This window comes from Anabrus simplex, chromosome 1 (genome assembly GCF_040414725.1).
Source record: "Anabrus simplex isolate iqAnaSimp1 chromosome 1, ASM4041472v1, whole genome shotgun sequence".
Classification (NCBI taxonomy): domain Eukaryota; kingdom Metazoa; phylum Arthropoda; class Insecta; order Orthoptera; family Tettigoniidae; genus Anabrus; species Anabrus simplex.
In genome coordinates, this window is record NC_090265.1 from 273,598,527 (window position 1) to 273,626,147 (window position 27,621).

Sequence of the window (27,621 nt, forward strand, 5' to 3'; positions counted from 1 at the left end):
CCCCATGCTTCTTCTCCCGTATAGGCTCTATATAATCCTATAAGTCTAGTTTTCTCCCTTCTCTTACTTAAATTTTCCCACCCAAGTTCCTCTAACATTTCTGATACACTACTGTTTCTCCTGAAATCCCCTGTTACAAATCTTGCTGCTTTCCTCTGCACACTATCTATTTCTTTTGTTAGGTATTCTTGGTGAGGATCCCAAACACTGTTTGTATATTCCAATAATGGACGAACTATACTCAAGTAACTTTTTTCTTTTAATACTTTGTTGCATTCCTTAAGTAGCCTCATTATGACATGTAACGATCTGTATGCTTTCCCAACAATGTCATCAACATGACCCTTCCAGTGCAAATTACTTTCAAATCTCACACCTAAGTATTTGCACTTGCCATCTTTTGGGATAACTACCTCATCCAAAGTATATTCAAATTCAGTTTTAAAGCTCCTGTTTGTAAATGTTGTAGCAGTCGATTTGCCTCCATTAACCTTCATATTATTTTCTTCAACCCACTGTTGGATACTTTCAAGGTCCCTTTGTAATTCTGAACAATGCTCAATGTTATTTATTTCCCTATAAACAATTATATCATCTGCATACAATCTTATTTTTGATGTTATGTTGTTCCCTGAATCATTTGTGTATATCAAGAAAAGAAATTGGAAAATTATTGAACATCTCCGTTGGTAAGTTATTCCAATCCCTAACTCCCCTTCCTATAAATGAATACTTGCCCCAATTTGTCCATTTGAATTCCAACTTTATCGTCATATTGTGATCTTTCCTACTTTTAAAGACACCACTCAAACTTTTTGTGTACTGATGTCCTCCCACGCCATCTCTCCTCTGACAGCTCGGAACATACCACTTAATCGAGCAGCTCGTCTCCTTTCTCTCAAGTCTTCCCAGCCGAAACGTTGCAGCATTTTTGTAACGCTACTCTTTTGTCGGAAATCACCCAGAATAAATCGAACTGCTTCTCTTTGGATTTTTTCCAGTTCTTGAATCAAGTAATCCTGGTGAGGGTCCCATACACTGGAACCATAGTCTAGTTGGGGTCTTACCAGAGACTTATATGACCTCTCCTTTACATCCTTACTACAACCCCTAAATACCCTCGTAACCACGTGCAGAGATCTGTACCGTTTATTAACAATCATATTTATGTGATTACCCCAATGAAGGTCTTTTCTTATATAACACCTAGGTACTTACAATGATCCCCAAAAGGAACTTTCACCCCCATCAACGCAGTAATTAAAACTGAGAGGACTTTCCATATTTGTGAAACTTACAACCTGACTTTTAACCCCGTTTATCATCATATCATTGCCAACCGTCCATCTCACAACACTATCGAGGTCACCCTGCAGCCGCTCACAATCTTGTAACTTACTTATTACTCTGTACAGAATAACATCATCTGCAAACAGCCTTATCTCTGATTCCACTTCTTTACACATATCATTTATATATATAAGAAAACATAAAGGTCCAATAATACTGCCTTGAGAAAATTCCCTCTTAATGATTACAGGGTTAGATAAAGCTTCGCTTACTCTAATTCTCTGAGTTCTATTTTCTAGAAATATAGCCACCCATTCAGTCAGTCTTTTTTCTAGTCCAATAGCACTCATTTTGGCCAGTAGTCTTCCATGATCACCCAATCGAATGCCTTAGATAGGTCAATCGCAATGCAGTCCATTTGGCCTCCTGTATCCAGGATATCTGCTATATCTTGCTGGAATCCTACAAGCTGAGCTTCAGTGGAATAACCTTTCCTAAACCCAAACTGCCTTCTGTCAAACCAGTTATTAATTTCGCAAACATGTCTTATATAATCAGAAATAATGCTTTCCCAAAGCTTACATGCAGTGCATGTCAGACTGGCCTGTAATTTTCTGCTTTATGTCTATCAGCCCTTCCTTTATACAAAGGGGCTACTATAGCAACTCTCCATTCATTTGGCATAGCTCCTTCAACCAAACAATAATCAAACAAGTATGTCAGATATGGTACTATATCCCAACCCATTGCCTTTAGTATATCTCCAGAAATCTTATCAATTCCAGCTGTTTTTCTAATTTTCATCTTTTGTATCTTACTGTAAATGTCATTGTTATCATAGGTAAATTTTAATACTTCTTTAGTATTACTCACCTCCCCTATATGGACATTATCCGTGTTACCAACATTCTTTACATACGGCTGACTGAATACTTCTGCCTTTTGAAGATCCTCGCATACAAACTCCCCTTCTTCATTAATGATTCCTAGAATGTCCCTCTTTGAACCTGTTTCTGCCTTAAAGAACCTGTACATACCCTTCCATTTTTCACTAAAATTTGTATGACCACCAATTATGCTTGCCATCATGTTTTAGCTGACTTCTTTGCTAGTTTCAATTTCCTAGTAAGTTCCTTCAATTTCTCCTTACTTCCATAACCATTTCTATCTCTATTTTTTTCCAGTCTGCACCTCGTTCTTAGTCACTTTACTTCTCTGTTATAATATAGTGGATCTTTACCATTCCTTACTACCTTTAAAGTAAAAACCTATTTTCACATTCCTCAACAATTGTTTTACCCCATCCCAGTCTGTTTACATTTTTATTTACCATTTTCCAGCGATCATAGTTACTTTTTAAAAACTCCCTCATGCCTGTTTTATCAGCCATGTGGTACTGCCTAACAGTCCTAATTTTAATACCTTCCTTTACTTCACATTTATTTTTAACTACGACAGCTTCGTGATAACTAATACCATCTATTACTATGGTTTCTCTATAGAGCTCATCTGGTTTTATCAGCACCACATCCAAAATATTCTTCCCTCTAGTTGGTTCCATCACTCTCTGATTCAGCTGCCCTTCTCATATTAACTTATTTGCCATTTGTTGTTCGTGCTTCCTGTCGTTCTCATTACCTTCCCAATTGACATTTGGTAAATTGAGATCACCTGCTACTATCACATTCCTTTCCATTTCATTTCCAACATAGCTGATTATCTTATCAAATAATTCTGAATCAGCGCCAGCGCTAACCTTTCCCGGCCTGTACTCTCCAAAGACATCAAGTTGCCTATTATCTTTAGAGATGAGCCTTACACCCAGAATTTCATGTTTTTCATCCTTAACTTTTTCGTGGCTTACAAATTCTTCTTTCAACCAGAATGAATACTCCCCCTCCTACTATTCCTATCCTATCTCTACGATACACACTCCAGTTCCGTGAGAATTAGTCTGCGTCCATTATATCATTTTTCAGCCATGATTCAACACCTATTGCAATATCAGGTAAGTATATATCTATTAAATACTGAATTCGATTCTTTTGTTTACAATGCTTCTACAGTTGAGCACTAACAGTTTTATGTCATCCCTACTTGACTTCCAGTTCCCTGTTTGCTTAACACCGCTCCCTAGGCCACCCCGTTTCTCTGGATGTACCTGCATATAACACTTCTAAACAAGTTTCCTAACTTACATGTACTACTGCGGTTTAAGTGAAAACCATCTGAGCACAGATCCCTGTCTCCTACCCACCCATTAGGATCCAAAAATCTCACTGCCAGTTTCCCACATACCCACTCTATTGTACCGTACCCTGGGGTAAATACCCTCTAGGACGGTGCCTCCATTCCTGTATGAACATCCGACTAACTCAGGGTTGGGCAGAGAGTGGGTTGGTCGTCAATTGGGTCAGGCTAAACGTCGAAGTCCTACACTTAAATATAAGTAAATGACAGGAAAATGGAGGTATAACTCGAATGAGAAACAATAATATGGGGTAGGATGAGTTTATTCATAAATATACCCGAATCATACTGCTCGAAAATCAAATAAGTCAAATAATAAAATGTCATTACAAAAATCTCAAAATTAAAGAAATAACTGGACATTAACAACGTTAATTATTCAAAGAAACAAAATTGAAATGAAGTATCATGCACAACATTGAATACTTGCATACTTTCAGAAGTAATCTTCTTTTGTTTGTCCATTGTTCATGATATATGGTAACATATGTACGCATAAACTGATACGTAGTTATTTCGAATGGAGTCACCCTTGAAATCATCACAACGATACGGGATACGAATTTAATTTAGAGTGAGAGCGGTCACAAAATTAAACGTTAAAAGGAAGAATTACAATATAAAGAAAAGTTACGATGAAAAGAAAAACTAAGACGCAATGGGACATGATATGAATTATGAAAAATACTAGTGGCATTCCCCTACGCTATATTTACAATGAACAAAATGAGCAAAATAACACATCTATTTACATCGGATAAAGAGAAAGTGTCTTACATACTACACAGATTCTACGTGAATCGCGGTTCACCACAAAGGATCTCGTGAGAACTAGACTGACCATCAATATAACTCAGCACTCGGGCTGTTCCCCATTAACAACGAGACAAGATATTCAAACAACAAGAAATATCATAAAACATCATCCTGTAAGGGAAAAACATATACTTCTCCATCAATATCATGTAGAAAGCAATGGGCAACATTGCCTTCTTCTGCTGCATTTGAGCGCTCAACAGCGCGGTCATCCGTCAAGTATCTCCTGGTGGGCTGTGAGCTGAAAGGAAATGTTGAACTCAACACTGTACTAAGGCTTGGATTCTGTCCGCCAAGGTTGTAACACGGAAATACCATCTCATTCACGCCGTCTAAGAGAACACACGGCCAATATATCAGCTTGCAATGAGATAACTTCATTCGTCGGCTATACGAAAACTCACGTATAATCGTATTTCTTCCTAGCATGCTTTGACAATTTAACACACATCAGACTCATTGGTCTAGAATCAATTCCGTCAATTCTGATAATAATATACTCCCAGAAGACAATAGCATGTACAAATCCACTGCACATTATTCTTTCACATATCAGGCTTGCATACGGCCTGCATAATCACTTTTTAATTCCGCATGCATCATAACTTCTCATATCTCTCACAAATCACAACAGCCTTTTACATTATGAGACCCAGTTCGTTTCCTGTGCACATCATTGGGCAAAAACAGATTCCAACCTAAATTCGAAGATCCTATTCTTTCAACGTCGTTATGCAGCTCCTTACGTACAGCTTCTGAAATACCATGCCTCATGCAATTAACTATTACTGTCTCTCTAAATGACCAAAATAAAATAACGTAGCAAGTATTTAACTTTGAACTTGGATGAACTTGTCAATCTAATCCTCCTAGCACTAATATACAAGGAAAAATCGGAATATTCTACACTAAATTATCATGCATACATAAACAACAAATAATCCTAACAAATCCCTCATTATCCCAATTATCTAGACATAAATCACAATAAAAATATAGAGAACATGCATTTCTCTTATCCGTACATACAACAAGATCAAAGTGAAATAAACACATGCCGTCATGCTTACTTTACGTTAAATAAAATCCCTATTCTAAACTGCACTAGTATTTTAACATAACCCATATAACATTCCATAATTAACACATGGGTCTTATCTGAACTGGGACGACTCTCTGGATACATGGCAGCAGCTTACATCTCTGTCTTATTGGGTTTCTACTCCATGTCGATCACTGCTTCAACACGTAGAAATACACTTCCTTCTTCCATAGGCGAAGCCATCTTCTTGCTGAAAGTTATTTAACACTGCAACACAGAAGGCTTTGGATGAATATCTCTTCACCACTCAATTCTGCACGTGCCGAACAACCCTTGCTTGGCTACACACTCAGCCAACACACTGACATAAAATAAATGCACTACAGATTTTACACTTAAGGGTTTATGTACACAGTTATTGAGAGCGGCACGCGGTACGGATCGAGAGTTCCTCGCGAAACGCGACCGACACGAAAATATGAGGCAATGGCACGTCCCTCTTGTACTTTCTACACTGCGGCTAATTTTCACCGTCTATATATTGGTAGTGAACTTTGCGATAATATGATCTGCAATTAACTCTGCATCAGTTACTTTATCCAACTGCACGACTGAAACACTGTTTAAAACCATATACTGTTACTGATATATACTCGTGGCAACTTTTAAGTATAATTTTCAGAGCACACCGAACAACTTCACATCACCTCGGCTACCGCGATCAGAATGATGCTCTCCAGAGCTTGGGGTGCTCAGTACGCTTCGGTAATGCCGTTTCAACTATGGGATTCCCGCTTGTCTAGACAAACCACCAATCAGAATGCTTGCAGATGATAATGACACAATATTAATTATAACACATTAATAAAACACTGTTCAAATCATATCAAATCCCTTCCTATAATTTTTATATCGTATTCCTGATTATATTTCACTTATAGACCTGTGGAAATCCGACAAATGACAGAATTTAACTCAAGCAACTGTACACGTTGGTCAACCTGGGATTATAACTTCCCGCGATGTAGACTCCATGTTTGCCATATCCTCACGTTCTCATTGGCTGAATATTTAGCTTGGTCAGCACCTTGTACACGTGCCGATCTGTGCCAACCCTTGGTGACGCTAAGCTATTCTCACGGTCCCGAGGAAATGTTGGGCAATATCCAGCGACTTGATGGCTCCATAGATTTCCGGTCTCAGCTATCTTGGGATTCATTACTCTACCATATATGACTGATATTCGTATGAATAGAATTTATATATTATGTCAAATAATAATCTGAATATCTCTTTTGGGCCGGCATGATACGGCTCAATATAGTCTCATTTAAATCCCCAATCACCTTCCAGTCAGTATTCCACTGATAATCTCCGCTTCCTTAAACTTCATCCGTGCTGCGTTTACCAGATCGCAAACATTCCCAACTATGTTGGTACTGTACTTATACCTGCTTGCCTTACGTTGTAGTACCAACATTAAAAACACTACCACCTTCTCCTTTCCCTCTTCCACTTTCCTCCACATCTGCCTCAATTTAATTCCTGGATAACACTCTAACCTGGTTCCCAATTCCTCCACACACTCTCCCCACGTCTTGAGCCGCACCCCCTCCCTTACCGACAACATACGTCACATCAAAGAATTCTGCTTCAATACGGAACCCAAATATGAAGTTCTTAACTTTAAATAACATACGTCACCATAAAACACACACGTCGGGAGATTCAAGGCGTGGACCGCGACTAGGAAAGGCCAATAACATAGCCCTGAACTGGAAACGACCCTCATTTCAATGCAGAACAGGATAGAGACTAAGGCTACTAACAATAAAATTCAAACTAAATTTAAATGAGGGTTTATTAAGATAATAAAATTCAAAAGAAATGAAGCCAGCGATTAAAAGAAAGGATACGTACATGTGCAGAGTTCATCCAATTGGAGTCCTAACATTTATGTCTGAGCACAACCTTTCAAACACCAAGCTTAAATTATTCATACGATGGGCTCACCGTCTCAATTGCAATTTCGCTACATAACGTGATAATGTGAATACAATCCACATGGATCAACTCGGTATTCTTTCCGCGAGAATGATAAAATTCTTAACATACGCGTCTATTTTACTTCCACATCGTCTCAACAATTACCCAAGATCAAAATTCCAACACAGCAAGGAGCAGAAATGAGAAGAAAATCAAATCCAGGGAAGCTAAAATAAATGTGAAAGATCACAAACATAGCACAGAGAGGAACATCTCTGGACCAAAGAATCGAAATTCAAACCCAGAGAGAAACACAGGCATGAAAATAGCCTTCATAGCCTGAATATAAGAAAACAACATTGCGGCCTCGTGGTCAACCAAACGGTCAGGTCGGAGACCAAGGCAAAATAAATGTCACCGTACCGGCAACAAGCATGAGGCCCACAAACGTAGTCAAAATATAAATCGAGCTGACAAATACGTCATCCTTTCTCTCCTTCCACTCACCCACACACGCTCAAACATTCAGTCATTGCCGGTATCGGCAAACAATACGAGCAGTTGCTCCAGTAAATGAGTTGAACACCAACTCCTACAGTATGACTTTTATGGTCACAAACAAAGGTCTCACATATGTCAGGGATAGCGTGCACGGCGCAGTCAATTAGCAGTAGAATAATAGGGACCCAGTGGTCACGCATAAACCCATCAGTTTACGCACTTCGTACGACAAAAATTGATCTCCACGGCGACACGCAAGGCGTACATTCATTCAATAACCCAGCTATGAACTCATCACAATCACATCAACAACAGACACACAGCCCATTCTCGCTGTAGACCAGAAGGATGCATATCAATCGGTCATCATTAAAAGAGGAGAATGGCAAAACAGAACCATAGAAATTGTATTAATACAAGGATTACCAGACCTGTAATATCAATAATCAAAATAACAAGAAGGATGGTAGTATGAGTCAAGTTTAAATTATTAAAAACCCATTTATGGCATAAAAACGCCACTCCAATCTGCGTGGGGTCCATGTTTATATTCCACACACATTACAATGCCAAGATTCGCTCCAAAGAGATAAAACAAACAGTCACGCCGAAAGAATGATCTTCCATGCTCATGACCGAGAGAGCTGCCCTCTCTGGTACAATCATGGAAACACTTGACTCAATTGAGGTGAGGCCGATACAAGCTCTTTGCAATACGGGAAACATCATTTTTTGAACATGCCATTTTAGCATGGCTCAGTCTAACGATGGAATCCCTCATGACCAGAGTCTCAACCCTGCCCACCTCATTTGATCCCCTCCCCTCCTGGTCAGCCCTATCTTCTCTCACTGCTGCAGAAGCTACTTCCTCCTCCCTTTTCTCCCTCCCATGACCCTGTTCCACATGTCTTTTACTTTCCAAGATTCAAGATACCCGTCTCCCTTAATCTCGAAAATCATAGATTAGGGAGAGGGTATTATTTATTGTAATCGTTTCATAATTTCATAATTTGTGATACATGCCGTATACAAAATTAGAAGGAGTAACTTAAATAACTATCGTGAATTGTGTTAATAATTGGTACATGCGATGAATGTTCATACAAAGCAGGTGCTTAGAGATTGAACAGAGAAAGAATAATATAAACTGAATGTTGGAGTTCCATTCATACATAGCATTATGGCAGAAAAAAACAAAACATCTATTTATAGTGATATCTTTTCAGATTATCAAAGATAATATTGCCTTTGCAGGCTGTTAAGAAAAGAGAGAAAACGGAAATTATTACTCGACAATACATGAAACTAGTAGAACTACTGTAACGAGGTAGTTCCATGATATCCCTTAAGCCTATGTACCTAATGGCTCTAGACTTTAACAACGGAGTTATATTGTCTAGGTTATCTTAGGCACAATTCGGTTCCTGGCTGACATGTATCACATCCTTTCCTACCTTCAGTTTCCTGCTCTACCTTCCCCTAATAATGTTAAATAGTTTTGCAATTCTATCCGGATGCATCCATTCTCTGTTCAATAACTTTACAATTGTACACAACTGATTTTCTTTCTCAATTTTCTTTACATCCTCATCGTCTATGAATTTTTCTCGGATTTCCTTTGTCATAGGGCAATCTTTTATAAAGTGTGCCCATCCCATCTCTTTAGAGCATATTAAACATTTATTTTCATCCCTGTTCCTTCTATATGCTTTATTTTTATGTATCCCCATTAACCACCATATTATACCCCTCGTTCTCTTTTTTGTTATAAACTCTACATTTATTCTCATTCTCCCATTTATATTACAAAATTCTTCTAATGACCTCTTACTTCTACATTGTGCATCAATGTCTTGTTTTTCAATATCCTTAATTCTTAGAACTATTTTTTTTACATATTTTCCACTTCTCTATACATTCTTTTTCCCAGTAACATCCTATTCCAATCGTTTCTAAAATATTCCGTACCCTATCCACCCAGTATCCTTGGTTCTGATGTTTCATTTGGTGTTGATATGCTATCTGTAAAATTTCGCCCCCTTCTCGCAACTTCATTCTCAACCAATACTTTATTATCCTTTTAATAATGTCCACTCGCAGACTTATATCTTTGCACATCATTCTCACTCCACAATTAGCTGTACAACTGGGTAGACCCATAATTATTTTCCCAAATCTACTCGTAATTGTATCAAGTGAATCAACCCTTTCTTCAACTCCCCAAATTTCCGCTCCGTACAACACTCTAGATTTAACTACTGCATTAAAACATTTTTATACACTCTGTAGTCTGTGTTGGGCATCTTCTTCTCCAGTATGCTAATGGCTGACAGTGCACTCATGCCTTTTAGCTTTGATCTTTTTATTTGCTCTGACCATTTTCCATTCCCACTTAAAATCATACCCAAGTATTCTACTTTCTTGACAACTTCTAACCTCGTCTCGCCCATCCACCATTTTTCATTCTTTGACAATTTATGTCCTTTTTTGCACACCATTACCTTGGTTTTCTGTACAATGATTTTTAAATTCCATTCTACCACCACATTTATACTACCCTGCTCGAAGCCTTTCGATTGAAAGATATCATTTATAAAGAGTAGAAACAGTACTGGTGACAAACAACCCTGTTTTAATCCTACATTAGAGAATATTTCTACAAATACTACGCCCTCCTTAGTTTTTATTGCGCACCTTACTTCTGAATATACACTGACTGACAGAGCAAATGCAACACCAAGAAGGAGTGGTTTGAAAGGGATGAAAGTTGGGGAAAAACAGAGACGGCACGGACGAATAATTGATGTTTATTTCAAACCGATATGCAGGTTACACAATGCGCACGGCATCGACTCAGTAGGATGTAGGACCACCGCGAGCGGCGATGCACGCAGAAACACGTTGAGGTACAGAGTCAATAAGAGTGCGGATGGTGTCCTGAGGGATGGTCCTCCATTCTCTGTCAACCATTTGCCACAGTTGGTCGTCCGTACGAGGCTGGGGCAGAGTTTGCAAACGGCGTCCAATGAGATCCCACACGTGTTCGATTGGTGAGAGATCCGGAGAGTACGCTGGCCACGGAAGCATCTGTACACCTCGTAGAGCCTGTTGGGAGATGCGAGCAGTGTGTGGGCGGGCATTATCCTGCTGAAACAGAGCATTGGGCAGCCCCTGAAGGTACGGGAGTGCCACCGGCCGCAGCACATGCTGCACGTAGCGGTGGGCATTTAACGTGCCTTGAATACGCACTAGAGGTGACGTGGAATCATACGCAATAGCGCCCCAAACCATGATGCCGCGTTGTCTAGCGGTAGGGCGCTCCACAGTTACTGCCGGATTTGACCTTTCTCCACGCCGACGCCACACTCGTCTGCGGTGACTATCACTGACAGAACAGAAGCGTGACTCATCAGAGAACACGACGTTCCGCCATTCCCTCATCCAAGTCGCTCTAGCCCGGCACCATGCCAGGCGTGCACGTCTATGCTGTGGAGTCAATGGTAGTCTTCTGAGCGGACGCCGGGAGTGCAGGCCTCCTTCAACCAATCGACGGGAAATTGTTCTGGTCGATATTGGAACAGCCAGGGTGTCTTGCACATGCTGAAGAATGGCGGTTGACGTGGCGTGCGGGGCTGCCACCGCTTGGCGGCGGATGCGCCGATCCTCGCGTGCTGACGTCACTCGGGCTCCGCCTGGACCCCTCGCACGTGCCACATGTCCCTGCGCCAACCATCTTCGCCACAGGCGCTGCACCGTGGACACATCCCTATGGGTATCGGCTGCGATTTGACGAAGCGACCAACCTGCCCTTCTCAGCCCGATCACCATACCCCTCGTAAAGTCGTCTGTCTGCTGGAAATGCCTCCGTTGACGGCGGCCTGGCATTCTTAGCTATACACGTGTCCTGTGGCACACGACAACACGTTCTACAATGACTGTCGGCTGAGAAATCACGGTACGAAGTGGGCCATTCGCCAACGCCGTGTCCCATTTATCGTTCGCTACGTGCGCAGCACAGCGGCGCATTTCACATCATGAGCATACCTCAGTGACGTCAGTCTACCCTGCAATTGGCATAAAGTTCTGACCACTCCTTCTTGGTGTTGCATTTGCTCTGTCAGTCAGTGTATATTTTCAACCGCTGTTATCATCTTCTGGGACACCCCTATCCCTCTCATCTTGGCCACGACCGCCCCTCTGCTCACAGAATCAAATGCTTTCTCCAAATCAATAGTAGTAATGTATACTTTTCCTCCTTTCTTTTTTACATACTTATCTATTATTGTTTTCACTACAAAAATATTATCTGTTGTCCTCATCCTTTCTCTAAAACCTGCTTGCAGCCTCTCCAGAATCAATTCCCCCTCTGCCCACTTCATTATCCTTTTTGCTAACACACCTGTATATATTTTACTTAATGTATCTAGCATCGTTATACCCCTGTAGTTGTTAGGGTTATTTTTATCTCCCTTCTTATAGATTGGGCAGATCACTCCCTCTTGCCAAGATTTTGGGAACTCACCTCCTTCAAATATTTTGTTAAATAGTTTCGCCATACATTCTAGGATATCCTTATTCTGCGCCAGCTGCTTCCAAAATTCGTTAGTGATACCCGAAATCGCTCCTGATTTGCCTTTCCCTAGTACCTCCCTTATTTCTTCTTTCGATATTTCCTTGTCTAATGCCGGCACAGTACACCCTAGCCCTACCGATATACCGGTATCGTTTAATCTCGGTCTCCACATATCTTCAGCCTCTAATAGTTTCGTATAGTGCTCCACCCAGATTGCCTGACTTATTATCGTCTGCCGCGGCAGCTTCCGCTTTCCACAAATCCCCTTAATGGTACTCCATACTTTTCCACTATCATTCTGTTTTGCATTGCTATTTAATTCGACAACTCTCTGCTCCTGCCATTCGGACTTAGTTGCATACAGTAATTCCCTATATTCTCTTCTCAAGTTACAGAATCCCATCCTATGGTTTTCTCCCCCATGCTTTCGAAACTCCTTCAATGCTTTAATCACTTCATACTTTTTATGCCTGCATTCGTCATTGTACCAGCCTTTTCCTATTATATTCTGCCCCTCCTTTATCCTCATCTTCTCCCCTGCCATCTTTACAGAATTTTCAATTATTTTAACTGCTGTACTCGTTTGGTTAATCTCGATCATTGAATCTATTCCAGCTTTCACTATCTGTCCTATTTCTCCATCATAACAATTCATAAACTCTGTTTTTAGCTCCTCTCTCCACCTATATTTAGCGACTATCGTTTATTTGTATTTTATCATATTGCTTGTTGGTGTCTTACCCTCTCTAACTTTTATTCTGACAATATTTGGGAGATGATGTGACTCACCCCATTCCTTAACCTCCATACTTTTAATCACAGGCAACGCATTCCTGGAGCATAACGCCAAGTCTATGCTACTACCCCCTGTTTCCATTATGTATGTCAGGTTCCCTAATTCGTCGCCATGCCACCATCCATTCAAAATATATAGTTCTATCGTACCACATAGCTCTAGCAACTTTTCTCCATTTTTATTACAACCCTTATCCTGGCTCACTCTCTTTTTTACATAAACAGCTTCTGTCTCCTTGTCGTACACGGGCTTCTGGTCTGCAACACTCGCATTGAAATCTCCCATTCTTAGAATGCCTGTATCCTCAAAAAATATTTTGTACTCTATTGATTTCTAATGCCAACTCATCAAAGAAATCCCTTTTCGCAAATGGCGAGGATTCAGGAGGGTTGTAGACAAAACCAATACATAAGTCTGACTCATTCTCATCATACATCTTTATTCTGACCCACATCATTTCCTCCATTTCTGATTCTATCTGAATTATTCTAGCTTGCAAATCCTCCCTAACCATCACCATTATCCCACCCGGGTATCTGCCCCTTTCGGTTCGTCTCTCTTTTGACTTATAGTAGACTGTGAACTCTCCTATTTCTATAATAGTTTTCGGTGGAAACCAGGTTTCCACACATGCGAGAATATGCAAGCTATGTAATAACTCTTTAAAAGCTTCATTCTGTAACTTACTCCTAAGGCCTTCAATATTGATACACCCTACTCTTATCTCTAGTTATGTCTTTCTCCCCTGTCTCTCGCTCTGGCTGATCTTCTTGGACCTCGTAATCCTTGTTACACCTAGATCTTCAGAGGTTTCATCTAGAGTGTTAACACCTTCCTATCGAGGCCACCCTCATTTACATTACCTTTTCTGAGCAAGAAGTCCTTGATACTCACACGTCTGCGTTTCGATGTTGCTTCTTTCATAGAGTCCGCACTCAGCTGCCGCTGAAGGTCGCCTGGACTGCCTTCGCTATTCGTTATCTCAGCATCTGTTACTTCCTTTCTCTGTCCTTGTTGCTTCGCTAGCTGGTTGTCCTCACTGCTACGCATTCTGCTGGTCTCAGCTGCCACGTACGTTCACCTTCCTCCTCGGCCAATGTACTCGCTGTATTGTACATATTCTTTAGCTGCTCTACCCCCCAAGTCCTCGTCCAGTTGCTGTCCCCCACCACTAATTTGTTGCGCCTTATGTAGGCCCTTAATCCTTCACGTCTAGCTTTCCCTAGGTGAAACTGTAGCATTTTCTGGTTCCTGAGGGCTTCTTTATCCATCTCATGTTTGACCCATATGTTCTCACCTTTCAACCGGCTTGTACTATGCAGAATGTTTCTCACTAGTAGGTTCGATACAAATCTCAATCTCACTGGTCTCTTGCCTTTTGTTTTCCCCATTCTCTGTAGTTCTTCTATATCGGCCTCTCTGCAGCTAATCTTCATCTTCTCGTTAATTAGCTCCAGTACTTTGAATACCAGGTCTTCTTTAGTGTTCTCTGGTAGCCCATACATAAAAATATTTTTCTTTCGGGTTTCCTCTTGTCTTTTTTTCTCCTGCCATCTCAACTCTTTTATCTCTTCCACCATTCTCCTCACCTTATCCCTCAAACTTGATATTTCTTTATTATTTTGGACCGCCCTTTCTGTCACTTTTCCTATCTCCTCTTTCACCACTTCTCGTAGATCACTAGATTGCTCACGTAATAACTCTCTCATTTGTTCAGTTTGGACCTTACTAAATTTCCTTATCTTCTCCATGTCTTCCCAACCAACCACATTCTCATGATCAGGTCCAGGGTTCATCTCGACCCCTCCAATAACCAACAACACTGTCATCACTGATGCAGCCATCAAAATTGAGATCAAACTCACCTGCTGTCCGGTTCTGCCACTCATATTGCGTCTCGTATTCCTGCCTCTACCGTGCCAACGACCTATCGTCGCCCGGTACAATTCTATTGAAATCCCCACGTCAGCACTCACTCACTCACTCACTCACTCAACAACCTTCCTCTTCGCTTGCACGATTACAACTCCTTTTACTTTCCACTACACTACATTTCCCTTTCCTACCTTTTCCCTTCCTCCTACTTCCACACATCACAGCAAAAATTCCCTGTTCCTCATCTTCCCTCGGTTGTTCTACCTGCAGTGACTCGTACCAATTTCTCACAGACACCTGTCCTGAATACTTATTCCCAAGAAAGCCGGCGTTGACAAGTGTGAAAACTACCGCAACATTAGTTTAGTATCTCACACCTGCAAAATTCTAACACGTATTATTGGCAGAAGAATGGAAAGACAAGTTGAAACCGTGTTGGGAGAAGATCAATTTGGCTTCAGAAGAAATGTAAGAACACGTGAAGCAATCCTGACTTTATGCCTGATCTTAAGAGGATCGAATTAAGAAGGGCAAGCTCACATACATGGCATTCGTAGATCTAGAAAAGGCATTTGATAATGTTGATTGGACGAAGCTATTTGAAATTCTGAAGGTGATCGGGATCAGATACTGAGAAAGAATAAATTATCTACAATCTATATAAAAATCAGTCTGCAGTGATAAGAATTGAGGGCTATGAAAAAGAAGCAGCAATATAGAAAGGTATGAGGCAAGGCTTCAGTTTGTCCCCCTCCTTTTCAATGTTTATATAGAACAGGCAGCAAAGGAAGTCAAAGAGGAATTTGGGAAGGGAATCACAATCCAAGGAGAGGAAATCAAAACTCAGATTTGCTGATGAGTTTGTCATTTTATGTGAGACTGCAGAAGATCTGGAGAAATTGCTGAATGGTATGGATGGAGTCTTGGGTGAGGAGTACAAGATGAAAATGTAAGTCCAAAACAAAAGGAATGTAGTGCAGTCGTACAAAGTCTGGTGATGCAGGAAATATTAGATAAGGAAATTAAGTCTTAAAGAAAGTAGATGAATACTGTTAGTTCGGTAGTAAAATAACTAGCGATGGCAGAAGTAAGGAGGACATAAAATGCAGGCTAGCACAAGCAAGGAAGGCCTTTCTTAAGAAAAGAAATTTGCTCACTTTTAACCTTGATATAGGAATTAGAAAAATCTTTTTTTAAGACTTTCGTTTGGAGCGTGGCAATGTATGTAAGTGAAACATGGACGATAATACGCTCAAAAAGAGAATAGAAGCTTTTAAAAGTAGTGTTACAGAAAAATGCTGAAGGTGAGATGAATAGATCGAATTACGAATGAAGAGATATTGAATCGAATTAGTGAGAGGAGTTTGTTGTGGCTAAATTTGACGAAAATAAGAGATAGAATGATAGGACACATCTTAAGACACCCAGGACTTGTGCTGGAGGTTTTTGGGGGAATTGTAGAGGGTATGAATGGTACGGGTAAACCTAAATTCAACAACAGAATTTTAGCAAGGGCCAAATGTCTAGAGATATATTTCCCCTACTAACTACAGAAATTCCCTGTACTACACAATTATTTCACTACAATAAAGTAGATTAGAGCAGATGTAGGATGCAGAAATGAAAAAGGTAGCACAGGATAGGTGGCATGGAAGGCTGCATCAAACCAGTCTATGGACTGATGACTCAAACAACAACAAACGTATTCTTATTATAAAATACTAGGAATAACAGGCTAACTATTAGAAATGCACAAATAAACTAAATACGTATAATTATGGACAAATTACTATTACTTGCAAACAGAAAAGGCAAGCAAAATACTGTCAAATAAGAATAGTTATGCCACGTTTCTAAAATGTAGTGAAGCCTATCCTAATTTCAACAATAGAATTTTAGCAAGAGCCCAATGTCTTAAGAGATATATTTCCCCTAGAACCTACAGAAATTTCCTGTACTACACAATTATTTCGCTACAATAAAATAAGCACGCAAATTTCTACTACTACAAAACACTGCAATAATACTAAACTGCGTTCAAACGTATTGAAATTACATAAGGTTATCAGGCCTACTACGTGGAAACAGAAATGAAAATTTCCATTAAATGTTGAAATTCGGAAGAACTGATCAAGGATCACACAATAAAGCTAAATACACACACAGATTATTATTATTACTATTTGATCCTACTATGCTCTAATACAAAATGTAAACTGCTGTTAGTTAAATGCTGAAATATCGAAAGGGGTTACCGTACACGAGAATAACATACGAGTATTAGGGGTAAGATACTGTCTAATAAAATAACTACCGGTACCAGTACACTACAATTCTCAATATCACTTAGACTTATTTTCTTTGTAACAGGTTAAGCGAAATAATACAGCTGGAATTAAAACTACCTGATAGGCCCTACTTTTTCGGTTTATTTATTTAGTACCTATGCACTAACAGAAGAGAGATTTTACCCTATTAGACAAATACTATGCAATGATACACAAAGTACGATAAGCACGTGTAGTATTCTAATTATAACAGTTTAAGTGAACATATAGGACTGGCGTTAAAGCTAAATAATTGGTACAAGATACTAATTCTAAACTGCCTTTACATTTAACCTAATTACAAATACCATAATTGAGACATCTTTTCTGTCTATTATCCTGGGCTGTGAAACCATTAACGTAACCATTATTGTTATATGATTGAAGCCAACCATCCATGGCAATGAACCCAAACCAAGTAGTCAGAAAGCTTCACTGAAAGGTTTCTGCCATAGCAGTGATAAATAAATGATCAAGAAAACAAACAAATAAATAATTATAATAATGTTATTGGCTTATGTCCCACTAATTACTATTTCGGTTTTCGGAGATGCCAAGGTGCCGGAATGTTGTCCCGCAGGAGTTCTTTTACGTGCCAGTAAATCTACTGACACGAGGCTGGCGTATTTGAGCACCTTCAAATACCACCGAACTGAGCCAGGATCGAACCTGCAAAGTTGGGGTCAGAGAGCCAGCGCCTCAACCGTGTGAGCCACTCAGCCCGGGTTAAAACAAATAAATAGTGTGTAAAATTGTATATATACATAAAGTCATTTCTCACGGTTCATTTCTTTCAATCAACGAACTGATTGATCAGTTTCAATAATAATTTCATTCACTCACTCATGTACTCACAAAGCCCGGCTGGTGGCCATGATCATTAAGGTGTTGAAGTCTACACGGTCTGACACCAAGGTTAGCCGGTTCGAGTCCCGTTGATCGAAAAAAAGTGTCAACATAATTTTGGCCGGTAGGGTAGGAGAGGTGGTGGTATACAATTTCTAATCACTAGATTGCGTACCAAAAGCCTCGATTATATTCCAAACCTCTCCGCAGTGCTCATATACAGTAACGCTGTTGATAGTGATTCGTCCGTCGCATGGGGACGTTAAGTCTTGAGCAGATCCCTTGGTGCTATTCGACAGGAGTAGGCTACGTGCCAGCACCAGGTTTCACCCTCCTCCTTCGTAGTATCATACAACACGTCATTCATTTCATCTCATGAAGCTGTCGTGGTGGGTTTTTATGACCAGAAGCCCTTCCTGACGTCAACCTCATACCTGACCCTGTAGAGAAACGGGACAAGGGTCGGACAAACAACTCATGTACTCACAAACCATTTTTCCTTACACTCTATCAAGTCAGTCGTTCATCTGTCATTCATGAAACATTGTTTTTTCTTTACAAATAATTTAAATTCATTGAATTTATATTGCAACATTGATTTTTTAAATATTTAATTATCTTCATAATTTTTACTGTGCTGTAATGTTCTTAAATGAAATAGAGGACTATGAGTCCTAACTTTGACACTGCTAAAGTCAAACAAACAAACAAACAAACAAACAAACAAACAAACAAACAAACAACGCCCAATGATCTAAGGGACACCCTATCTGAACCGGTATTTTAAAATAATGTTGGCAGCAATACTTGGACGGATCAAGTTGAGTGTAAATGCATAAATCCTGTTTTTCCGTTTGTTATTTCATTTCACGTGTCACTAAGTTTTACCAAATTTGTTTTTATTGATGCTTTAGGACAATTTTCTTTGTTTCTTCTTCCTTTCCTTTGATGTGCTTTTGTAACTATGTATACAGTTTAGTATTATAGTGTGTGTGTGTGCTTAATATGTGTAATAATAATAATGTTATTTGCTTTCCGTCCCACTAACTACTTTTTAAGGTCTTCGGAGACGCCGAGGTGCCGGAATTTAGTCCCGCAGGAGTTCTTTTACGTGCCAGTAAATCTACCGACACGGGGCTGTCATATTTGAGCACCTTCAAATACCACCGGACTGAGCCAGGATCGAACCTGCCAAGTTGGGGTTAGAAGGCCAGCGCCTTAACCGTCTGAGCCACTCAGCCCGGCCTTAATATGTGTAATACATTGTTAAATTGTATGTTTATTATAAGACATGGTTTGGCAGAATAACAGGCTTCATAGCCTATTTCAGATGAGGCAAGATTTGCAATCAACTGTCAGCAAGTACCATAGCTTTGCGGAACACCAACAAAATCCATTCTGGAAGGCAAAGGTATGAGTGTAGGGTGAAAAAAACCCTATCTCCTCCTCCTCTCTGAACTGAATGGTCTGCAACTGATAAGCAGAGGGATATTTTCAAAGAAAGATCAGGTTAGTTTGTTCGGCTATTGTTGTAATGGAAAGGAGGCTTTTTAAATGGGAGGTGGAACAATGGTAAATTTGCTTCTCTGCACAGTGCTGCACTCTCTGCAGATCCTCATGTTCTTAGTTATCATAGGATGCCAAGCAAAGAAGACAATACATTAGAACAGGCCGTACCTTGCAAAGGTATACTAACCTTATAGCTCTAGCACTGAGGTCTCTTAAATTTCTAAATACAAACCCAAGGATTTTCGATGCCTTTCACCTTGCCGTTTTTACACTGTACATTCACAGACAGAGGTGCCAACCTTTGAAGAGGATTATCAGTAATCTCCCTCTGCCCCCAAGAACAATTTTGAGTAAAATCCAAAGCATGCTCCTTCCTTCACGATAATGACAGCCCTTTTGCCCTTCCTTCTTGGAATCTATTCAAAAGTGTATCATATTACACAATAACATTTGCACACAACCCATTAGAGTTCTGTGATAAAACATTCCTTGTAGCTTGTTTCTCACGGAGCAGCTGCTTTTCAGTGTAGGTTTTCTTGAAGCATCCTTCCCACTGTGATGACATTTTCGTCTTCTGAGCCATTACATGTTATGAGTCTCATGATGATAGCCGTATTGGAGTACAGAATGTAAAATTTTCAAACAAATTTATTAAAAAACCACCATTCCAATACTTTACAGTCCTTAAATTTAAGATACAAATGTTACATGTGGGACATGTTTCGCTTAGGCTTTGTAAGCATCTTCAGCCATACTTGATCTAAAGCTAAGTCAGGGCCCCGAACTGGCTTCCTTATCAAAGTATAATACATGTTTTAATACAAGATAAAACAGTCATAAAAATCTAGTCTGTGGAGAAAATAATGCTTAAATGCAACTAAAATTCAATAATGAACTTGTCATAGTATTATATGTACATGGAATGAATACTAGTGTTTGTCTAAAAAAGTACAAGTTGGGTATTTGCAGAACGAGACATAGTCATCATGATCTGACTTACATTTGGATTGTACAAATTATTTGACATTAATGAAGCGTGGATTAATGAAAATATCGAAAAATAAATCTTCGAACGTTGTTGATTGAGAATCAGGTACATAGAATTACAATAGAGTTGTTAACTCCAAGTGGTTGTGTGATAAGATCGAAAGGCGCTTGAAGCATCAGAATAGAAGGTTGCGTCTCTTTCTAGAGTAATCTTTGTAATAGATTGTAGTCGTGAGCTGTCTAGCGTAGATTCAACAAATAGGGTGTTCGATAAAGCCTTAGATGTGGAAGAATTCGGAATGTAGCGCATGTTGAAAACTGAAATGTGTAAGAAAATAAATGTAAGTTTTGAAACATAGAGAATATTCTATTAATGAGTGGAAGTTTAACAACGCTTACCCCTAGTGTTGACAGAGAGGTGACTAGCCTTGTTGTTTGAGACGATCTGGCAGTTGTTATTCTACTGCTACGTGTATTGTAGGGGTGTGTCTGTGAGGGCAGAGAATGAGCCAGGAGAGGGGAGGTAGGCGGAGCATTGAGGACATTAGGAGTAGGTGGAGGGGATGTGGCGTGAATCGGTGACTTGGGAGTGGCTACTATTGCGTTAGGAAAATTGCTGATGTGTTTATAATTAAATATTTTCATGAAATTATTTGTATTTATGGTGAAGGCTGTGAGTAATTTAGGGATTTGTTCAATTAAGGGGCTATTTGTGTCAAGAATATCGTTTAGATTACTATTAATGTTATAATGCTGGTCTAGAAGAATGTAAGCGTTTTCAAACTCGGTCATCACTTAAGTCTTGTTGACGTGTTTTATAATATGAAGGTCTTGTTCAATCGTGGTAAAGTTATGGCCAGTATCCTTCATATGATTGCTCATAGCGGAATATTTTCTACGTTTTGAAGCATTGTAATGTTCCAAATATTTAGTTTTGAAACTGCATCCGGTTTGTCCTATGTACGTAAAGTTACATTGGGCGCATTTGAGTCCATAAATTCCGGAGTTCGAAAATTTATTGTGTACTGAATTTACAGTATTGGAGTTAAAAATATATTACGATTCGTGTTACGAGTTTTATACGCGATTTTGACTCATATTTCTTTAGCGGATTGGTTATACGGTATATAGCCGGGTTAGTAAAGGTAAAAGCAGCAAAACTTGTTTTTTCGGGTTTTTCGGGAGTTAATTTTGAAGCGACTTTTAGTTTGATTTTACCTACAATTTTACTGACCATATCTGGTTTGTAGCTGTTGAGTTCAGCTAAATCTTTAATGCAACCAAATTCTTTCTGTTAGCATTAGAAAGTGGGATTTTTAGAGCCCTGTGAATTAAACTGTAAAAAGTGGCCTGCTTATGAGAATGTGGATGCAAAGAATCATTCTTTATAGTCAACGGAGCAGACGAAGGTTTCCTGTAAATTTGGAATAAAAATTTATCCTTAGCCCTTGTTAAATTTAAATCCAGGAAATTCAAAGAATTATTGGATTCATCTTCTTTAGTGAATTTGATATTATTGTCAAGGACATTGAGGTACTTTTAATATATTATCACTGTTATCCTGATGTTTGTTCATGATAATGAATGTGTTGTCTACAAATCTCAGCCACAATTGAAGACCATTGATTCTGTTAATTATCTTATTCGTTTCTATACTGCTAATAATAAGAGTTGGTGTCTGACATTTCTTAGAGGGAGGGCCGTTTACTGCCTGCCGTGGCGGGATAAAGGGAGTGGCTGTGTGGTTGCCATGGAAACGAAGGTGGGGCGACTGCGGTTGCCATGGAGATAACACTTCAGGGCAGCTCGTCTTGCTGGGAGTTGCCAAACCTGTCACTGTCACTGATAAGAACCTGATTGTTTGTATAAGAGTGATCGCAAATGGGACGACACCGCCTGGCCAGGTAGTCTACAACAGATCACAGCGGTCAGAATGAAGGAGGGAACAAGTGAGCCAGAAGCGAGGGGTAAGAGTATGTGGAAAGGAATGTTGGTATGTGGCAACATCGTGAAATGGCACGTGCAGTGCTCCTCCCTCCAACCTTACCTGTCAGACGCCAACTTTTATTATTAGCAGTATAGGTTGTCCATAAAAATATTGGCAAGTATACCCAAAACTGGGTCGCCCATTGCAAGGCCTTTTGATGGTAGATTTTGTCGTTAAAAGTGAAAAAGTTCCGAATTCTCCCACATCTAAGACTTTATTTAACACCCTATTTTTTGAATCTACGCTAGACAGCTCACGACTACAATCTATTACAAAGATTATTCTAGAAATAGACACAACCTTCTATTCTGATGCTTCAAGCGCCTTTTGACCTTATCACACAACCACTTGGAGTTAACAACTCTACTGTAATTCTACGTACCTGATTCTCAACCAGCAACATTCGAAGATTTATTTTTTGATATTTTAATTAATCCACGCTGCATTAATATAAAATAATTTGTACAATCCAAATGTATGTCAGATCATTATGACTATGTCTCGTTCTACAAATAACCAACTTGTACTTTTTTAGACAAACACTAGTAATCATTCCATGTACATATAATACTATGACAAGTTCATTATTGAATTTTAGTTGCATTTAAGCATCATATTCTCCACAGACTAGATTTTTATGACTGTTTTATCTTGTATTAAGCATGTATTATACTTTGATAAGGAAGCCAGTTCGGGGCCCTGACTTAGCTTTAGATTAAGTATGGCTGAAGATGCTTACAAAGCCTAAGCGAAACATGTCCCATTTTATCATATATGTAATATTTGTATCTCAAATTTAAGGATTGTAAAGTATTGGAATGGTGGTTTTTTAATAAGTTTGTTTGAAACTTTTACATTCTGAACCATTAGCGATTCCAGTGCAGATGTGCTTAATGTAGGCCTCACTTCTTTCTCAATCTTTCTGTCAAGTGTCAGGTACTCATAACACAGCAAATACAACATTACTAGAGTTTGTGGTTTTTAGCATTTGCGATAATGCGAAATATGATATAGATGTTGATTCTAGGGAGCCTGAAATATTTGTCCCATATGAGTAAATTTATAATACCAATATAAATGGTCCGTTATTGGACATTATAAATTTTCCAGCTGGTTTTTAGCAATTTAGAATTAGTGATAAAATGCAAAATTGGTTCAAAATGTGAAATTATACAATTTATGCAAAATATTCGATTTTATGCGAATTAACATATTTAAAAAGATGCATTTTCTTAAAAATAAGATATAGGCTATGTTATTTATTTCAGGAGAAATAATTATTACGGCCTTAAATCTTTCATTGTGTGGAATATTTTTCAACAGTCAAAGAGAAGTGCAAAGATCAACCAATCAAACATCTTAATAACAATTTCAAGCAGATGCGTTCATTCACTTTGTGTTGACCCTTGATCATAGTTACGGTATTCTTGACATAGGTGTTGAGCGCTAATTCTGTTTTAAAGTACGGTAGTGATTTATTGTCTATTAGCCATGGGTAGAAGCGAAATGACGATCAAACAGCGCGAACATTTTTATGTAAGTGATACAGATATATTGATGTACCAACTTTGCAATCAAATTATTCCTATTTTCAACCAATTTGCTACAAAACGCTAAATTTGGAAATCAAAACGCTAAATCTCTGATTTTTAAATGCTATAAACCACAAACTCTAAAAATTACTGAAGGATTTATTCACAATTTAATTCACAATTAATTTTACAATGCTTATGGGTAGCAAAAGGAAGTCACGATTCGAGTAAGTATCGTTGCCAACTCACAAGCATTGAAACGAGGATGATTTAGGAGAAAGGCTCAAAACGATTGAACACTTTTCCTTCTTTTCTTTTTTCCATAGAAAATAATTTTTTTGTGATTATTATTTATTATACAGTACATAGTCACATAACTTGGAAAAGTAACATTAACAGTTTCTAGGAACTACCTAAATTAATGGAGTAATATTATAACAGATTATCATTGGTATTTTTAATGATTAATATTATCTAGCCTATCTGCATCACCTAACAATAGCTCTAAATCATAGCTGTAATTCATACACTAACATTCATACAAGCTGATCACATATTTAAGAGGAAGTCTCGACAGGACTGTTAAAATGAGACTACTGAAGTGCTATTATGTATACTGACAGGGAGTGTATTCCATAGCCTTGCCCCAGACACTAGGAAAGAGTGGCTGTATACAGTTGAGTGATTAACCAGTATCATAAGGGTAGAAGTCGATCTGGTATTATGCGAGGATAGGTATTCAGGTGTAGATTACATTTCTTAGTTGATCGATTTTCAGCCAGGATAGCTTCTCATGATAAGGGGAAACGTGTGTCCTAAAGTTCAAAGAAAATATAAATCGTTGCAAGAGGTCATTGCCCTTTGAAGTTTCATAGTTTGTTCTGCAGTTGCATCGGTTAATACAACATCATAGTAATAAATTATTGGAAAAAAGAGAGTTTGAATAAGTTTTATTTTCATGCTGTGTGGAAGAATGGATTGTTTCATTTTTAGTGGGTGAAGAGATGCATATACCTTTCTGCAGACACTTGTTATATGGTCATTCCAGTTTAACGTGTCATTCATGACAACGCCTAGGTTTTTTACAGACTTCTGAAAAGATATAGCTTCACCACAGAAATTGTATTAGGCTGTTGATACTCCAATTAGGTTGTTGTGTGATGTTTAAAAGCCTAGATTATCCTATTATGATTGCTTGCATTTTCTTCGGGTTAATTAATAGGCAGTTCTCTTTAGCATATGAGCTAACTGAATTTAAAGTCGAGTTCATATGGTGGCTTGCTTTGTCAATGTCGGGGACTGTAAAGAGTGAGTATATCTCAGCATAAAGATGATAATGTCAGCTTTTCTGCAATAATTTCCCCTTTGATCGTAATTCCGTAATCGTAAGGTGAAATCCACAATAATTACGAACAATCTGTAATAGTTGGCACCTCTGCATAGATAGTTATTTCTAGGAGTTTAATGCTAGTGAACAGCAGAATGACACTTTTCATGAGTTTATAACAGTATCAAAATGATTTTTGGACCAACTCATTCATAATATTACATTTATTTTCATTGGGTAACTCGCACATTGGCATATTCTATACATCCACTTCTAGACCAAAGGCATCCGCTTTCTAATCCATGTGTTGGAGAAATGGAGATGACAAGAAAACATGATCATGGAGGTAATCTATTCTGTCTCCACTTTGTCAAGCATAAATTTCACTCACCTTTGATATGAACCTCAGTTGCAGCAATGTTAAGTTGATATACAACTATGCAAGAAATAGAGGGGACAATGTTATAAAGTTGTGCTTTAATGGGAAAAACAATGGGATTATCAGCCCAACATATCAAGGCAATACAATTTCTTGAATAAACAGTATATTAACATTACACAAATTACATTATTTACATACCTCACATTTACACCCATCTTTTAAAATGCATTATTATACAAGAGGCACAAATACAGTAGTCTCAATCAGTAAAGTCTGGCTTCAGTCAATAATTATGAAGGTTTCCAATACTGGAGGAATATTAAGAGAAGCAGTTGAGCACAATAAGGTAGGTAAATATAAATCCATGTTCTGACACTGATCTACAACATATGACATGGAAGGTTACACAGCATTCTGTCTCTATTTTTAGAGCCTTCTGCTCCGTCCTTTCATTTTAGTTTGGCTGACAGTTTGAAAAGCCCAGTCATCTCTCTCGTCATTCTCATCATCTATATCTTCATCATTATTAAACAAGCTACTTATAGCAGCAGTAACAGTGTTCTTAGAAAATGGCACCATATCTCTGCAACCAATGATGCGTGGAAGTACACTAATGCTACGATTCTGAACCTGAAAAACAAGGTCAAATTGTATAAGGATTCATATCAGAACTCTATTCAAGAATGGTAATTTCATTCGATTACAACGTTTACAGTCTAAAATTGTACTTGACACAGAATCCCTTAGGTTTAAGCAGCATAAGTAATTTTAACATGGATGAACTTCAAGTTCCTTACAGAATCATACTTCATAACCCTACAAAATAATTTAACCAAGGCAAAAAGAACAAAATAAAGGCACAAAATAAAATGTTCAAATAAAATTTGCATTTGAAAGAACAGCATACTATCTATACTGGCCACCAAAAAAGTGGATCATTTTGTAAAAATTGGTTCAGATACAAATAAACATCAACATACAAAGGAGGCTTCCATTTAAGGAGGTTTAATGAGCTAAGAAACATGTATTCAACAATTTTAGAATAAGAGCTTCATGAGCAGCCGTTCAACCCTAGGAACTAAGCACTAATGTTATTGCATCAACAGGAAATAAAACCTTTTAAAGTTTTAATTGATTTTGTAATACCAGAGCAGAAGCTGTAGACGGATTATCAATATGTGGTGTAATTTCATCACAAGTATAAAAATTTCTTCAGTTTTTCTTTTGCATTTCTTAGTAAAGCATCTTAGATGAGAAAATGCTTAGAGAGCTACCGTCTTGATTAGATTAGATTAGACTAAACATAACCATGTTTTTATGCAGGCCTTGTCTGTGACTGTGAATTATTTATGAAATAATGAAAATGGTTACAAGTTTTATTAAATTATTTACTCCACTACACATTTCAGACACTTTGCTCCATTGTCAGGTGGTGAAATGAGTTATTATTATTATTATTATTATTATTAATAATAATATTATTATTATTATTATTATTATTATTATTAGCGTATGGTAACGTACACAAAACAATACAAAGATTAAATATACCTGAACAGTAAGCACAAAATATTATATACATAATTACAAGATAT

General features: G+C 38.5%; 1 protein-coding gene and 1 long non-coding RNA gene across 5 annotated transcripts in view; one reads left to right on the top strand and one right to left on the bottom strand.

Annotated features, from left to right (window-relative positions):
• The window catches only part of LOC136886835 (uncharacterized), a 192,303-nt gene that overhangs the window by 14,486 nt on the left and 150,196 nt on the right, over positions 1-27,621 (top strand). The window lies entirely within an intron of this gene.
• Positions 24,663-27,621, bottom strand: part of nbs (nibrin) — a 294,050-nt gene continuing 291,091 nt past the window's right edge. For all 4 annotated transcript variants that reach the window (XM_067159644.2, XM_067159652.2, XM_067159661.2 and 1 more), the window contains one exon: positions 24,663-26,656. In XM_067159644.2, coding sequence (XP_067015745.2) covers positions 26,453-26,656 — 204 coding nt within the window. In that variant the 3' untranslated portion in view covers positions 24,663-26,452. The remainder of the gene's footprint in view (positions 26,657-27,621) is intronic.